The 16666-nt window shown below is 44.4% G+C and overlaps 1 protein-coding gene across 7 annotated transcripts in view; it reads left to right on the forward strand.

Annotated features, from left to right (window-relative positions):
* Window positions 1-16666, forward strand: part of LOC148013737 (AMP deaminase-like) — a 74255-nt gene that overhangs the window by 35970 nt on the left and 21619 nt on the right. For all 7 annotated transcript variants that reach the window (XR_015688964.1, XR_015688965.1, XR_015688967.1 and 4 more), the window contains exon 12: window positions 11389-11502. Coding sequence is in view for 1 of the 7 variants with exons in the window: in XM_087668627.1 (XP_087524753.1) it covers window positions 11389-11502 (114 nt within the window). In the remaining 6 variants the exon portion in view is untranslated. The remainder of the gene's footprint in view (window positions 1-11388; window positions 11503-16666) is intronic.

Genomic DNA, 16666 nt, shown 5'->3' on the forward strand with positions numbered 1-16666 from the left:
AGAGAGAGAGAGAGAGAGAGAGAGAGAGAGAGAGAGTTTTACGAAAAAAAAAAGAGAGAGAGAGTATATTTACGAAAAAAAAAAGAGAGAGTATATTAACGTCTCTAAAAGGCCAATGTGGCCTATGAGACCAAAGCAATACATACAATGATGGTGTGTTTCTCATCTGGAATGAGAAAAAGATGAAAAACATGCCTATAAGACTGAAAAAAAAAAAGAAATAGTGTCCTATAAAAGGGAAACATGTTAGTGATCTGAAAGTGAGAGTAGAGAAAGGAAAACTCTTTATCAATGATATGTCTGTTCTCTAAGGAGGTGTATCTTTGCATGGCTGAGGCGTCTCGGCATTTGTCTCTTGTGGCGCTCAATGATGGCTTTAATTTGTCTGTGGTGTGGATGTCTAGGCCTTCGTCCAGGTGGACGTGGGCACCTAGACCGGCTAAGTGCCACTGCTCTATCCAAAGGGACATCTACAGAAGATGAGGTCCAATGATGATGTACTCCTGTAGGTTGTGTGGCAGTAGTAGTGGTATCTGCCATACTCTGTCGTGTATCAGTGAAAAAGCCAGTGACTGCTCTCTGTCTATGTGAGCCGAGCTGTGGGGGCCTCCTACTCCGTAGAATTGTTGCTCTGCGCCTCTAGAGCTCCAAGAGGAAGAATCCCAAGCATCTCTGATCCTCAAACTGCATGATCCGTCTCAGGGGTCCAAAACCCTCTCTTAACAGACAGTGGTATCTACCTCATATGTCATAATATACAGTGCATCGGCAAATGTAGTGTTCCTCTGTCTCTGGCTCTCTGTCGCATAGTGGGCATATGCGTTCTTCTGTCTGTATACCCTCCCATATGCCTGTCTCAATCCTCAGGTGGTGGGATGAGGTGCGGATCTGGCCAATAACTGTGCGTAGTCCATGAGGCAGCTGTGTGTCCATGTAATTGGGTCGGGTGATGAAACCATCCTCATATATCTGAAGGAAGTGGGTCTGGTAGTGTGCCATCCTCGTGCCATGGGGGAGGGGGGTCGGTCCCAGGTCTTCTCCGTGTCTAACTTCAGTATGTTTGCTCTGATCACATGGTTTAGCTTTGATCGGCTTAGGTCAAGTGTAGGGCAATCCAGGCTATATTCAAAGGGGGGGTAGTCTGTCAATCTGCAGCCCATGTAGACTCATCCATGTACTCATCTGAGCATATTAACAATGTCTGTCACCATTTGCTGCTAGTTGTCTAGAAGAGGCCAGGGCTAGCCGTGGATATCTATCTTGGGGGAGCTTCCATAGTCTATGTATGAAATTCACTGCCTGGACCAAGGCCTTAGCCACCATCGGTGATGCTCCCAACTCAGCTCTGATAATCTCATGTGGGGTCGAGCTCTTCGCTCGTATCATACATGAGATCATCATGACCAGTGGTCTTTCCATATGCTTCCACCCGTCATAGTATTTCTTCTCTGGTCCATCCTGGTCTCCCAAAGGCTGTCTCCTCGTGTGAAAGAGACTCGGACCCCAAATAGCTGCCCCATATAGGAGTGTGGGTGTAACCAGGGTGTCAAAAAGCCACAATTTGGTACGCGGCTCATGAAAGTGTATGTGAGCACATTGCCTCTCCAATGCACCTAAGGCTGCATATGCTTTTGCCAAACGAGCCTCTGATGTCTCTCTCCAAGAGAACTGTGGTCCCTTCAATGTGACCCCCGAATAGACATACTGCCTAACCATCTCCACTGGCTCTCCATCAAAAGTAAACTGGTGCTCAACTCTTGTCACCCAAGCAGCTAAAGTGTTAAATACCATAACTTTAGTTTTCCCAAGGTTCACCTTAAGATCTCTATCTCTGCAAAAAGCTGATAATGCATCCAAGTGTCTATTTAGTCCCTCAGGTGAGTCAGATATAAGTACAATATCATCGGCATAAAGCAGTAATGGTATCAGCACTCCAGCTAGGCTGGCTCTGGCCCCACCAGTCTTATCCACATATTCTGAAATTTCATCTATATACAGCCCAAATAGTGTCGGTGAAAGTGGACAGCCTTGTTTCACCCCAATGGTGCTATTGACTGTACCTGAGATGCCCTCAGGTGTTCGTACTCTACCCGTCACTGTCTCATACAAGGCATAGATACTCCACTGTATCTCTACAAGCACATCAATGTTTTGCATTCTTCTCATGAGTCTAGCACGTGGCACTGTGTCAAAGGCCTTGCGAAAGTCCACAAAACAGCAATAGATCTTTTTCTTGAATGCCTTGCCTTCTTCAATGATTGCCCTCAATGTAAAGATATGGTCTAGAGTTGTATATCCCCTCCTGAAGCTAGCCTGGCCTTTTGATCTCAAGCCATGCATCTTGGCCCATTCACTCAGTGCTTGTTCCACAATAGAGCCATATATCTTGGCCAGCATGTGTCCAAGCATGATAGTTCGGTAGTTACTAGGTAGCGCGGGGTCTCCACTCTTAAAGAGCGGCACAATAATATGGTCTGACCAACAGGTTGGAAATCCCTCACAAACTACCCTATTAAAGATGTGAGCCAGCGTTGGTGCCAAAATATCACAGGCATGCGTGAAGTGTTCAGCCACTAAACCATCATGATCTTGGGCTTTTCCATTTTTCAGTTTCCATATGGCATTCCTCACTTGTTTTTCTGTGAAAAATCTGCAATTTGCTGGCCTTGAGGTTGAGGGGTGTGGCATAGGCTCTTGGCCAGGAACATAATAGAGTGTGCAAGCATATCCATGCCAATCATCGGGTCTAGTAATTTGTAGGGGTGGCTGGTTCTCCTGCATCTTTTTCCATGCTCTCTTGTTGTCCTGCCCCAAGAACACGGAATACATTTCTATTTCTAGTCTGCTCAGGTATTCCCGCTTCTTTTTGCGTACCAACTGTCTGAAGAGTGTTCGAGCATGCTTAAGTGTACATATGCCAAGTGCCATCTCTCGTTGAAAATGTGCTTGTGTCTCTTTGCACTCATCATCATACCAGCCATTCTGTGGGGCATTACCTCGTGGAGGTTTATCTGATGGTGTAGTGTGTGGGAAAGCGTATGCTGCTGAAGTGTGTATTATCTCGGCCAACTGTCCTGTAAACTCATCCAGAGAGGCATGTGTGTCTAGCTCCCTCAATGCATCTTGCACAGTAGTGCTATATATGTGTGAGGTCGCTTTCACAAAATCATAGCGTGGTAATTTTGGTATGTGTGGCTGTGCTTCGTGCATATGCCCATATTGCATTGTGAAAGCTAGAATAGCATGGTCTGCTGCTAATCCAATTGGTCTGTCTGAGATTTCAAAGCTTTTTATGTCAGGTAGCAAGTTGGGTGATCCAAGCAAATAGTCCACTGTGCTTGACCCTTTCTTGTTATTCCAACATGTGAAGCCATTAGATCTTGGCCACTGTGGCAGCCCGTTAAGGATGGCCAAACCATGTGCACTTCCCAATGCCAATAGGCGTGTTCCATATTTTGTTATCTCTCTATCTTGGGCTGATCTAACTAATCCCACTTCATCTAATGCAATATATCTGAACATCTCATCACTAGTGTCAAAGAAAGCAGATTGGTTGTTCCGTGTGCGTGCATTAAAGTCTCCTGCTAGTAGAACATCCCCAATTCTCATGTATCTCATTATGTCCTTATATAGTGGTGTATACGGGGATGCCTCTTTAGGGGAAAACTTAGAGTATGCAAAGGGAAAATAGCATATGGCAATATACATGTCTCGAGTTCTGCTTGTACGTAACTTGATCCACATGTATCTTGCCTCTACATCTCTATGTACCACTTGGACTGTATCTCGGAGCTCTTCTCTAAATAGAATTGCCACACCTCCCGATCCCCTTGTCCCTCAAGGCCACCTAGGCTGAGGGCGATATACACTTTCCCATCTATATTCATATACATCAGGTAGACGGCTGTCTTTACATTGATGTGTCTCAGTATACATAGCAATGTCTATCCCTTTGACCGTATTCTCAAAATAACCTGCATCTGTCTTAAGGGAACCATTGCAATTCCACAGTGTGAACTTGAGGGTCTCATAGGCCGCGCACCGTTATGCCGTCCTTTTCTCTGTGATGATACTCTTCCATCTCTGCATACAACCCATTTACCTGCTTTCCGTGCCTTTAGAACACGTGGCATATTTTTCCTCCTGTGGGCTAACTGGGCTGGGGTGAGGTCTTCATCTAGGTAGATCTTTTCTCCTTTGAGAGCGATCCTCTTGGAGAGGAAGGCTCTCTTCTTTTCCAAGTCTCCAAACTTCAAGATGAGGACTTTTGTTTTTGTGTCAGCTTTCCCGACTCGCCAAGCCCCAATGATGGGTACATCTGTAGCCCCAATTTTGGTGGCAAGAGCTGTAGCATCTTCAATTGGGGAGCTTTTCTCATCTAGTCCAACCACTCTTACGTGGAGTGCGCGTGCCCGTCTTTTTGCCTCTTCTTCCAAGGTGGCATTCATAACTTCCACTTTGTTGTCATGCATTCCTTTGTTCTTTTTTGCCACATCTATCAATTCTGCATTTTCTTTGACGGTATTCTCAACATTCTCCATTTTCTTTTGGGTGCCTTCCACCACACTTGCATAGGTGTGCATATCCTTTTTTAAAACATCCATTTCTTTTTGTAGTTCCGGTGTGATTTGTGGTTCCTTTTGTGCGTCTAGTTTCTTTTTGCATTCCTCTAGTTCTTCTTGTAGATTAGAGATCATTGAGTCTTCCTCTGCCATGTGTGCATCCAATGTTTGTTGCATCTCCTTTTTTAGTTCTTCCATCATTTCATCTCGAACCCGCTCTTGTATATCCTTTTCCATTTCCTTCCTCATGGTACGCATTTCAATACGGAGTATGGTCAACATCTCCTCATATAGTGTTTCATTAATTTTGCGGATGTTTTCCCATATCTACTCGACCCTGGAGAGACATTCCAATCTCGGGTTTTACGCCCATAGGTTTTGTATCTTGTGTTCTTTGGCGGTGTATGAAACATTGTCTCCATGGTTGGTTTTGTGATTCCTTCATTGTCAGTTTCTTCCATCATGATTATAGTATGTGCTATAGCATAAAACTGTTTATAGTCTGAGTAGAGTAGTAAACCAGTAACATAAACTATCACTATAGCATGAACTGTCAGTATATCATAAACTGTCAATGTGACTGCATCATAAGATATGACTGTAGCATGAACTGTCAATGTAGCATAGAACTGCCAATCTCACATAAACTATCATTGTAGCATGAAATGTTAATGTGCGTCAGTTTGAAATCACGAAGGTCTCCAGTCTACACCGCATGCAAGGTTCACATCAGTCTGAGTACATTTGCAATCTCAGTACATTCACACAGGTCTGCATTCATGTCAGTCTGAGAGAGTCTATAGATTTCTTATACAGTCACAATCACAATCCAAAACTGTTCCATCAGTCATTGCGGATCTCTGCAGATACTGTTCACAAGGCCCACCACTGTTTACTACAGGTACATCTTGTCACTGTTCACTTAGTACTCATTCGTCATTGCTGCCACAGTATATTCGTCACTGCTGCCACAGTTTATTCGTCACTGCTGCCACAGTTTATTCGTCACTGCTGCTACAGTACTCATTCGTCACTGTTGTCACAGTCCATTCGTCACAGTGCATTTGTCAAACTATATTGCTCTACCAGATACGTGTGCTGGTGTCACGTCTGTCTTGTCTGCATCCGGCTCGCCACGCCTGTTGCATCAGCATCCGTCTGTCGTGCTCGTCACACTAGTGTCACGCCCGTCACAATCCCGTCACACCCGTCTCGTCAGCGTCACGCCCGTCACGCCTGCCACACACAGAGAGAGAGAGAGAGAGAGAGAGAGAGAGAGAGAGAGAGAGAGAGAGAGAGAGAGAGAGAGAGAGAGAGAGAGAGAGAGAGAGAGAGAGAGAGAGATAACTCTTTTCAACTGGAATTGTAGGTAGCCTCGCGATTACTTTCTTGGGAAGGCAAACATGAGCTCAGACCAAAATTTAACTGCATGGCACGTTTGGGCTTGACTTCAGTCGGCAGATGCCACCCTCACCAGTCGCAATGTGTTGATATCGTTTCGTACAGCCAGGAGGCTTTTCAGGATCCCTCGTGGATACCGTGATTTATGGGAACAGCTTTTGCTGGTGCTCCAGAGCAGACAACCCTTTCCTGCCCTTGCTTTGGATCGTCCCTGGCAGGACTGGGACCTTGCAGGTCGGCTGAATTTGGAAAAGGCCTCAGCTAACCAGGTGTATCATCTTCTGATTAAAGACCATCAATGGTTGCTTAGTAAATCTAGTACTGTATGGGGATTGCGTAAATCTCAGTTATGGTGGAAGGCAACTGTGATGGAGGGCTGGTTGAACAAGACACCTTTCAAATGCAAGGTTTTCCTTTGGAGGGTGATGATTGGTGGTCTTCGTCTTGGTTCAGCCCTTTCCAAACGTCGAATCTCCAACGGCAATTGTTTCTTTTGCACCACCAGTGTGGAATCGGCCCGTCATCGATTTATTTCTTGCCCTCTCGCTAAGAAAATCTGGTCACTCTTGTTAGCGGTTTGGCGTGCAGTGGTTGGTTCATTGCTAAGCCCTTTTGATTGGGTTTTTGTACAGCCCAAATACCCCACACCGGCACAGTCGCATATGAAGATCTTGTTCCACTTTCTTAGATACTGGGGCTGCTGGCACAATTGGACCTTTCGGAATGCTTTTCTTTTTGATTCAGCCTCTAATGTTCAGGGTCATATTGCGAGGCTTAAAGGTCTCTTGCATTGGCAGATAGATCTCATTCGGCACTCTGACTTACTCCCTCGGGAGGATTTACTTCCCTGGCATATGGCAATTTCCTCGGCGCCTTTGCCATGACTTTTGTAACTCTTTTGTTGTGTAGTACTTTATAAATATAACATCCATTACAAAAAGAGAGAGAGAGAGAAAGAGAGAGAGAGAGTATATTAACGTCTCTAAAAGGCCAATGTGGCCTATGAGACCAAAGCAGTACATACAATGATGGTGTGTTTCTCATCTAGAACGAGAAAAAAGATGAAAAGATGAAAAGATGAAAAACATGCCTATAAGACTGAAAAGGAAATGAAATAGTGTCCCATAAAAGGGAAACATGTCAGTGATCTGAAAGTGAGAGTAGAGAAAGGAAAACTCTCCATCAATGATATGTCTATTCTCTAGGGAGGTGTATCTCTGCATAGCTGAGGCGTCTTGGCATCTGTCTCCTGTGGCGCTCAATGATGGCTTTAATTTGTCTGTGGTGTGGATGTCTAGGCCTTCGTCCGGGTGGACGTGGGCACCTAGACCGGCTAAGTGCCACTGCTCTATCCAAAGGGACACCTACAGAAGATGAGGTCCAATGATGATGTACTCCTGTAGGCTGTGTGGCAGTAGTAGTGGTATCTGCCATACTCTGTCGTGTATCCATGAAAAAGTCAGTGACTGCTCTCTGTCTATGTGAGCCGAGCTGTGGGGGCCTCCTACTCCGTAGAATTGTTGCTCTGCGCCTCTGGAGCTCCAAGAGGAAAAATCCCAAGCATCTCTGATCCTCATACTGCATGATCCGTCTCAGGGGTCCAAAACCCTCTCGAAACAGACAGTGGTATCTACCTCGTATGTCATAATATACAGTGCATCGGCAGATGTAGTGTTCCTTTGTCTCTGGCTCTCTGTCGCATAGTGGGCATATGCGTTCTTCTGTCTGTATACCCTCCCATCTGCCTGTCTCAATCCTCAGGTGGTGGGATGAGGTGCGGATCTGACCAATAACTGTGCGTAGTCCATGAGGCAGCTGTGTGTCCATGTAGCCTTTTCCTGCCTTAACCGTCTGCGCCTCAGGTGGATGGGTAGGTCCCCCTTGGTACCTCTAGTCATGGGCAGCCTAGGAATCTCTAGATCACTATCCGAACTAACTTTCGATTCAGAGTCAAACCCTCCGTCTTCACTAGAAGAGGTGGTCTCCCCTGGTGGCCGCAGTTCAGATGGTGATTCAGTCCTAAGTACTGATGGCTCTGATCGGCTTAGGTCAAGTGTAGGGCAATCCAGGCTATAGTCAAAGGGGGGTAGTCTGTCAATCTGCAGACCATGTAGACGCATCCATGTACTCATCTGAGCATACCAACAGTGTCTGTCACCGTCTGCTGCTAGTTGTCTAGAAGAGGCCAGGGCTAGCCGTGGGTATCTATCTTGGGGGAGCTCCCATAGTCTATGTATGAAAGTCACTGCCTGAACCAAGGCCTCAGCCACCATGGGTGATGCCCCCAACTCAGCTCTGATAATCTCATGTGGGGTCGAGCTCTTCGCTCGTATCATGCGTGAGATCATCATGACCAGTGGTCTTTCCATATGCTCCCATCCATCATAGTATTCCTTCTCTGGTCCATCCTGGTCTCCCAAAGGCTGTCTCCTCGTGTGAAACAGACTCGGACCCCAAATAGCTGCCCCATATAGGAGTGTGGGTGTAACCAAGGTGTCAAAAAGCCACAGTTTGGTGCGCGGCTCATGAAATTGTATGTGAGCACATTGCCTCTCCAATGCCCCTAAGGCTGCATATGCTTTTGCCAAACGAGCCTCTGATGTCTCTCTCCAAGAGAACTGTGGTCCCTTCAATGTGACCCCCAAATAAGCATACTGCCTAACCATCTCCACTGGCTCTCCGTCAAAAGTAAACTGGTGCTCAGCTCTTGTCACCCAAGCAGCTGAAGTGTTAAATACCATAACTTTAGTTTTCCCAAGGTTCACCTTAAGATCTCTATCTCTGCAAAAAGCTGATAATGCATCCAAGTGTCTATTTAGTCCCTCAGGTGAGTCAGATATAAGTACAATATCATCGGCATAAAGCAGTAATGGTATCAGCACTCCAGCTAGGCTGGCTCCGGCCCCACCCGTCCTATCCACATATTCTGAAATTTCATCTATATACAGCCCAAAAAGTGTCGGTGAAAGTGGACAGCCTTGTTTCACCCCAATGGTGCTATTGACTGTATCTGAGATGCCCTCAGGTGTTCGTACTCTGCCTGTCACTGTCTCATATAGGGCATAGATACTCCACTGTATCTATACGGGCACATCAATGTTTTGCATTCTTTTCATGAGTCTAGCACGTGGCACTGTGTCAAAGGCCTTGCGAAAGTCCACAAAACAGCAATAGATCTTTTTCTTGAATGCCTTGCCTTCTTCAATGATTGCCCTCAACGTAAAGATATGGTCTAGAGAGAGAGAGAGAGAGAGAGAGAGAGAGAGAGAGAGAGAGGGATCATGGAGGATGGTGAGGAATCATGGAGGATGGCGACAACCTATCTTGTGCAATGTCTCTGTTGCGAAGAAAGAGCATATTAACTGCCTTGTGAGGCCAAAATTGGCTTGTAGAACTAATCTGATACATCCATCGTTACAATCCCCTTTAGGCATCTTGCCATATAGGTGAAAGGAAAACAAAAAAATGGGATAAAACGGTAGTATTGTACTCTTATGACTCATAAGAGTGTAACTATAGAAAACATCATTACATGTGTATAAAAGATAGCCGTAATCTTTCATAGATTTATTTCTTGGGAGGTGGGGTATGAACGTCACTAATGATTGCTTTTCCTCCTCTATATACTGCCCACTTGCCATTTGTTCTTGCCTTTGACTTTAGCCAATTCTACTGGTTGATTCTTTAGTGGGAGTGGAATCAGCGTGTCTGCTATCCATACCTTCATCCCTTGGAGAGACTTTGTTTGCTTCATAACTGCTATTTTCTCGATCATGTCCATATATGTTACTCTTGCTTGTGCACCTTTGGGTATTATACCAATGGGTTCCCCCAAGTCCAGGATGAAATTCCCCTCTAATTCTGGTGCAATATTGTGCCTTTCCCATCCTAGGGGTGAGGCCTCCAATTCTAATCTCCTTTTTGTTGCTTTCAATCCTTTCATTTTCTTCCATTATTGAGACCACTTCTGTGAAAAGATGTGCTGAATTTGAATTTACCTTCAGCCCCATTTGGAGTCTCTCTTGCATGGATTCCTTGTTTACTTTCTATTGTTCAGCTTGCATTTATTTTGCTTGTTCCTGTAATTTCATAATCTGCTCTTCTTTTTTGATATTTTCTTGCTTCATGGCTGCCATCTCTCTCTGTAGTTTTCTTAGTTCCTCTTAAGAAATAGGACTCCCATGCTGATGGTTTACTGATGGGGGAGGGACTGAGAGTGACTGGTTGCTGACAGTGATGGCAAAAGACTTCTTCTTGTCCATATTGTTGCTGCTGAACTTAAGAGGGGAGGCTGGCAAATCATTGGCTTGACAAATAAATGCAAAGGGATAAACTAAATAGGACGGTCAGATTGGGTTTGAAGACTATTCAAGATGGTGTTATTCTGAGTCAATCTAGGGTTTATTCTTTTTGCCACATTCCCCAATACTTCTGTGTACCTCAATGTTACAGGCTGATTGGCTTTGGAGGCACTTGCCCTTGCTTGTTGTTCAGCCCTTGTTGCTGTGGGTGGATTGGGCTTTTGTGAAATTTGAAGGCTTTTTGAAATGGTCAGCCAATCAGACCTACCACAAATGGTTGAGGATAAGAGATGGGTCACCGAGAAAGCAAATAAAGTTCGGTCTTTTTGCAACAATAATGCTAGTGGTGTGATTGGCTGCTTTGTTTATGGAAGTCTAAGCTTCCCTATCAAGGGAAACTTTTCATATGTAGACTTCTTATTGGGGGTTTTCCGATAAGTGATGTGCTGTGTGGTTGCAAGTTATCCCATGGCAGATGTGTTTTTTGTACTATTTGTGATGACACCCCTCATGATCTCTTTATCTCTTGCCCGGTTTGTGACTTCATTTCCAGAATATTGATCTCGTTCCAGGTCAGAGAATGCCCATCCATTCTTGGGTTTTAGGCAGGGTGCCATCAATGGCTAGGTTCTAGTCCCATCACCCTTGTCTCTTTCAGTTTTTGCAATGGACAGGTCTTTGGGACATTTGGTAGACTTGCAATGCTTTGATCGTCAATTCGACCTCGGGCATCCATGGTCATGTGGGTTGTGAGCGAAACTTGCAGGTTGTGAGCGAAACTTGCTATTATGGCAGATTACTTTCACGGTTTCAGTTGGCTTGATACTTGGAGAGGTTGCTGCTTCATGCATGGATATTGTTTGCTCCACCCCTGTTGTGTCCACTCCTTGATACTCTTCTTTTGTTCCTCAGAGTGGTGTTTTTGTAGCCTTTTGGCTTCTCGACAGTTTCTTGCCAATCTTTGGTCGTGCTTAGCTGCTAGAGGGCCTGATGTAAATCTCTATACATGAATGCAAACTGATTCCCGGAGAGAGAGAGAGAGAGAGAGAGAGAGAGAGAGAGAGAGAGAGAGAGAGAGAGAGAGAGAGAGAGAGAGGTTTTCACACTTTTTTTTTCTGTTCTAGATGGCAGAATATAGAATCTCTATCTATGGGAGAAAACAAAGTGAATGGGATCAGCTAGCTAGTTGGTTTGTCAACAATGAACTTTATAGTGAAAATGTGGTGTGGCTTATACAGGTGAGATTCTGTTTTCGGTTCCATTTCGAAGTGTTTTGTGAATGTCTCCTTATTTAACCTCATGCTCACTTAAATTCTAGATGAGCATTGAAGTCCAGTCTGTTTGAGTATTGTAATAAGTAAGATTTGATTGCGTGTGTTGAGCACTTATGCATGAAATTTGAGACCACACAATGCCTGTGCATGCACGTTTGCACGCACACACACACATACACACACACTTACACAATTGCTATGGTAAATGACTGAATTATATATATCAATTTACATAGCTTATAAAAAAGGCTTTTGTATTGATAAAGGGAGAGATTGATCTTGATCAATATGGTGGTGTCCAAGGCAGTCATAGGAAGAATACTGTAGAGAAAGTAAAACGATAAATAAAAGAGTCACCAAAGACCATATAACTTTAAGATGTTTCAAAGGGTCCAAAGAGCTGAGAACTTGACCCAAGTGAAAAGTGAAAAGAGTGCAAGGAGGAAGCAAAAAGTGAAGAGAGTGGCTTAAAGAAGGAGGTAGGATCGAAGATAAAACTATGGGAAAGGAGTCAAGCCCTCAAACATGCCAACACTCTATACCGATTGAAGGAAGGGCAAACCATGAAATTTGAGGAACTGTTTTCATAGGCTCATTACAACATTGACAAATGTGAACTTGATTTGTCTCTCCTTGCAAGAGGTTTCCCCAGGGGGAAGCGCAGCCACCAGACATCTCCATAGAAAAAGTCTCTTGTCAAGTGAAAGCTTTTCCATATGCTTCTCAGAATTTTTGTCCACCAATGTAGGGATTTCTAGAGGTGCCAGAAAGTATTAGCATGATCCTTTGTCACGAAAAAGAATTATTGCTGAGACACAGCTTTGCAGTTATGGATTGTAAGGATTAAGGTCTGCATTGGGCAAATGATGCCGAGGATTCCAATCAGCCAGTCTAAACTGTGGATCAAGTGGAGAATTGCTTCAAAAGGTGTGACAAGCTTGCTCTTTGATTTTCCTCCAAATTTGCTAATTATGCATGCCCAAACCCCCTTGACGAAAGGTGACAAAAGAGAACACATGAGCATCTACCAATCTTGTATGAAATTGGTTTCTTCTTGGTAATGACGTAGGGCTAGAGAGCATTGTCAATTATGGAAAGACATGCAGTGTCTATTGATGGCTTAACCAAGATTTGCTTTGGGTGACTTCATTGTTTTTGACCGTTTAGATCAGGTTACTTTGTCTCATTCAGTGATGGATGGTCCTAAACATTAGGCTTGGTATCCATTGTGAGCCTCCTTTTTGAAGTAGGATATGTGGAGTTAGGATATACACATAATTCCTTTTAGTGTTTAGAAACTTGGCATATGGTTGTTACATGCAATTGCATCTGATTAGTAGAATTCGATGCTAGTACGATACTAGTCGGGACTGAAAAATCTTAAACGCATGTCTAGTTAAATAAGGAAAAACATACACTCAACGTTGCTGTTTGGGCTGACATGCAGCACCTCCAATCTTTACTAGAACAGTTGGCTTTGCTTGAGAACCCCAAATCTCACAATTTTTTTGGGGATTTTGCATTTGGTGCTCAGGAATTGCTCTATCTTGTGTCAAAATTTGGGGCTTTTCACATTCGAGCTCCAATTTCACTAAATTTCACCAATTAAATTTGGGGTTTTTGCGAGATTTTCCCAAATTCATTGACATTGAGGCCAATTATACCTTCTATATCGATGTTCACGCACATTGGAGCCCTTTTGGCTGAAAATTCTTTGTCGATACCATCAAAATTTTCAAAAAATTATGAGTTTTTGGTATTTTCTTTGCTTTTGTTTTTTGGTGCTGCACCTGCTTTTGTACTTTGGACAGCAGCTAGTTACAAAAAACTAGAAATTTCAACAAGCCATGGTAGGGCATAATGATTTGCTCAACATGTTTGGGGTCTCAGACAAATTAGATGGCACTAATTATCCCATGTGGGCATACATGATGAAGCATGTACTTGTTGCCAAGTAGCTTTGGGGTTATGTATGTGGTTCAGAAGTTAGGCTTGCAAGCCTTGCTACATAGAATATCACAGTTTCTTCTAGCTCATCCACAATCACCAGTGGATCTTAAGCTCCAACTCCTCTTGCCCCTCCCACAATAGATTAGTTGAAATGGAATGGGCGTGATGTCAAGAATCGATTGAGCAACTGGAGAGACAATAGGGTTTGCAGGGAGGAATAGAGAGTGCGTATGACAAACATTAAGAAGAGAAGAGGAGAAAATCAGATGAATGAAATGAAATAACGAAGTGAATCTACAAGGGTGTTGCTGTATGAAGGATGCCTTGGAGTAGGGAGACTGCTGAAGAAGCCTCTGAGTCTACAAACGCAGGGATGACGAGGTGTTGCTTTGAGTAGAGAGATTGCTGTTGAAGAGGACCCTCTAAATCCGCGATGCAGGGATGATGACCGGTGATGCTTGGAGCAAGGAGATTGTTGTCCGAGGATGAGGAACCTCTGAATTTGCAAACACAGGCTTGAAGAGTGATGCCAACTGCTGGGGAGTGGCGTTAGGGAAGATGGAAGAGCGAGAAACTGAAAACGCAAATGTAGGTACTCTCTAAAGGTGGAAGCGCTGGCTGGAAAAGTAACTTTTGATGGTTGGAAAGTGGCCAGGAACCAAAATGCAATTGTTTGGAGGGTGTGTGAGCTGCCAAATGCAAGAGAGAATAGCCCAAATGCTGATTCTTGGTGGAGATGAAGGTTGCCAGCTGTGTTGAACACACCAGATGCAACAAACACAAATGGATATAGCCTCTTGATTGGAAACACAGAGGATAGGGGCTGAAAATCTGATGCATGGTGATGGTGGTGGATGCCAACTGATTACAAAATGGACAATGATACACCTGTCAAGTAAATAGTTGAATTGAACTGCTTGTTGACACAAAGCAACCTTGAGCTTTCTCAAGAGAAGACTAAAGTGCAACATAAGGATAGTGAGTATGAGTAGCACCTGTAGGAGAGAGAGCAATGGAAGATCACATTTGATACCCTCTAACAAATATTACCTAACTAGTTGATCCAAGGTGTGAATTCTATGGAAGAGGAAGTTTAGGGACTATAAAGGGAGATACTCTTAAAGCTATCCAATGATATAGGCACTGCTCTTCATGGGAAATCCTACAAGATTCAATTGGACACTTATAAGTACATCCTAATGGGTGCCAAACTGGAGAGGAAGAAGTCACTGCCACCATGAATGCAGCCCAAGGAAGCTGGAGAGTGGCGTCTAGCAATAGGGATGGAGATGGTGGAAGGAGGAGAGAGAGATGACGGTCTTAGGAAGTGAGTGAAAGAAGTGGGGTGTGGTCAAGAATGAATTGGAGGTGCCGTATATAAAGGCATGAACAATCTCGAGTCTCGCCCATTGAAGTCTCTCCTATGGCTCTGACATTCTCTAAAGACCCTAGAAAGCTTTTTTGGGGCTAGAAATTGCAACCAAAAGTGGGATTAAAAAAGAAAAATTGTACGGAATGATCTCAATGCCCCCTCTCAGGCCCAAAAAGAAGCACAAAAGAGGAGTGAGGTGAAGAGAAGAAGATCCACCTTCTAGTCCGAGAATGCCACCTTAAAGAAGACTTGTGAAGATATTCAAGAGACTAGATGAGCAGTAGAATGTGAAACCTTGGGTGAGAAGCCACTAGCTCCGTTACACCATGTTAGAAGGAATCCGAAGGCCTAGTCACAAAGTCGTTTTTGGAAATCCAAGGGCCCCAATTGAAGATAGATCCTCTAGAGATTAGGTAGGAATAGAGGAAAGGACTGCTCGAAAGAGAGCCACTCCTCAAAAGTAAATGATGGTGGGTGAGGAGCTTCAAGAGTAGGAGGGTCCCAATAAGCGTAGAGCTGATGCAGAACAATTTTTGTGGCCCAGAAAGGAGAGATAGCACAAGGAGTCCTTGGGGCAAGATGCATATATATTGGTGGGGTAGCAAGCAAAGGTTGATGTTGACAATTTTCGGGGGGTGCGACCGTTCTTGCTGTAGTAGGAGCACCCAGTAGATAGGCAATCTATCAGGGGAGATGCCATGATACTGTAGTGCCAACCTATAAAAGGGAAGGTGGGAGGGAGAAGAAGGATATCTCCTAGTGACGCAGCGAAAGAATTAAGGAAGTCAAATCTGGATGCCGAACTTGCAACTTGTCTTTGCTTTCTGTGATGCAAAGGATCTTTGCAGCTCATTGAGCACCTTTGGATTTGAAACCATGTCAAGAAATGATCGAGCAACCAGAGAGACAATAGGGTTTGCAGGAAGGAACATAGATTCTGTACGGCAAGCATTGAGAAGAGAAGAGGAGAAACTCAGAAGAATGAATTGAAATTATGAAGTGAATCTGATACAAGGGTGTCGTAGCATGAAGGATGCTTTGGAGGAGGGAGATCGCTGAAGAAACCTTCGAGTCTACAAATCCAAGGATGATGAGGTGTCACCTAGAGCAAGGAGATTGCCGTCAAAGAGAAGCCTCTGAATCTGCAAGGCAAGGATGATGACTAGTGATGCCTGGAGGAGGGAGATCGCCATCTTGAAGAGTGACACCAACTGCTGGGAAGTGATGCCGAGGAAGACAAAAGAGCGAGAAACTAAAAACACAAATGTAAGCACTCTCTGAAGTTGGAAGCACCAAAAACACAAATGTAAGCACTCTTTGAAGTTGGAAGAGTGATGCTTGATGGCAAGAAAGTGGCCAGGAACCAAAATGCAAATGTTTGGAGGGTGTGAGCTGCCAAATGAAGGAGAGAACAACCCTAATGTTGACACTTGGTGGAGATGAAGGCCGCCAGTTGTGTAGAGGACAACAGATACAACAAACACAAATAGATATAGCCTCGTGATTGGCAAACACAGAGGAGAGGGCTGAAAATCTGACGCTTGGTGATGGTGGTGGACAGTAGCTGAAGGAGGAGGGCAAAAGATGTCAAGCGCAAGAAATCCACCCTCAGGACACTGTCGCCATGATGAAGGGATGGTCGTTATCTGGAGAGGAAGAATCCACTGCCACCATGAATATAGCCCAAGGAAGCTAGAGACTGGCGCCTAGCAACAAGGATGGAGACGGTGGAAGGAGGAGAGAGAGATGACGGTCTCATGAAGTGAGTGAAAGAAGTGGGGTGTGGTCAAGAAAGAATGGGAGGTG

This window comes from Lygodium microphyllum, chromosome 26 (assembly GCF_053477565.2).
Source record: "Lygodium microphyllum isolate KBCC chromosome 26, Lygodium_microphyllum_v1.1.10, whole genome shotgun sequence".
Classification (NCBI taxonomy): Eukaryota; Viridiplantae; Streptophyta; class Polypodiopsida; order Schizaeales; family Lygodiaceae; genus Lygodium; species Lygodium microphyllum.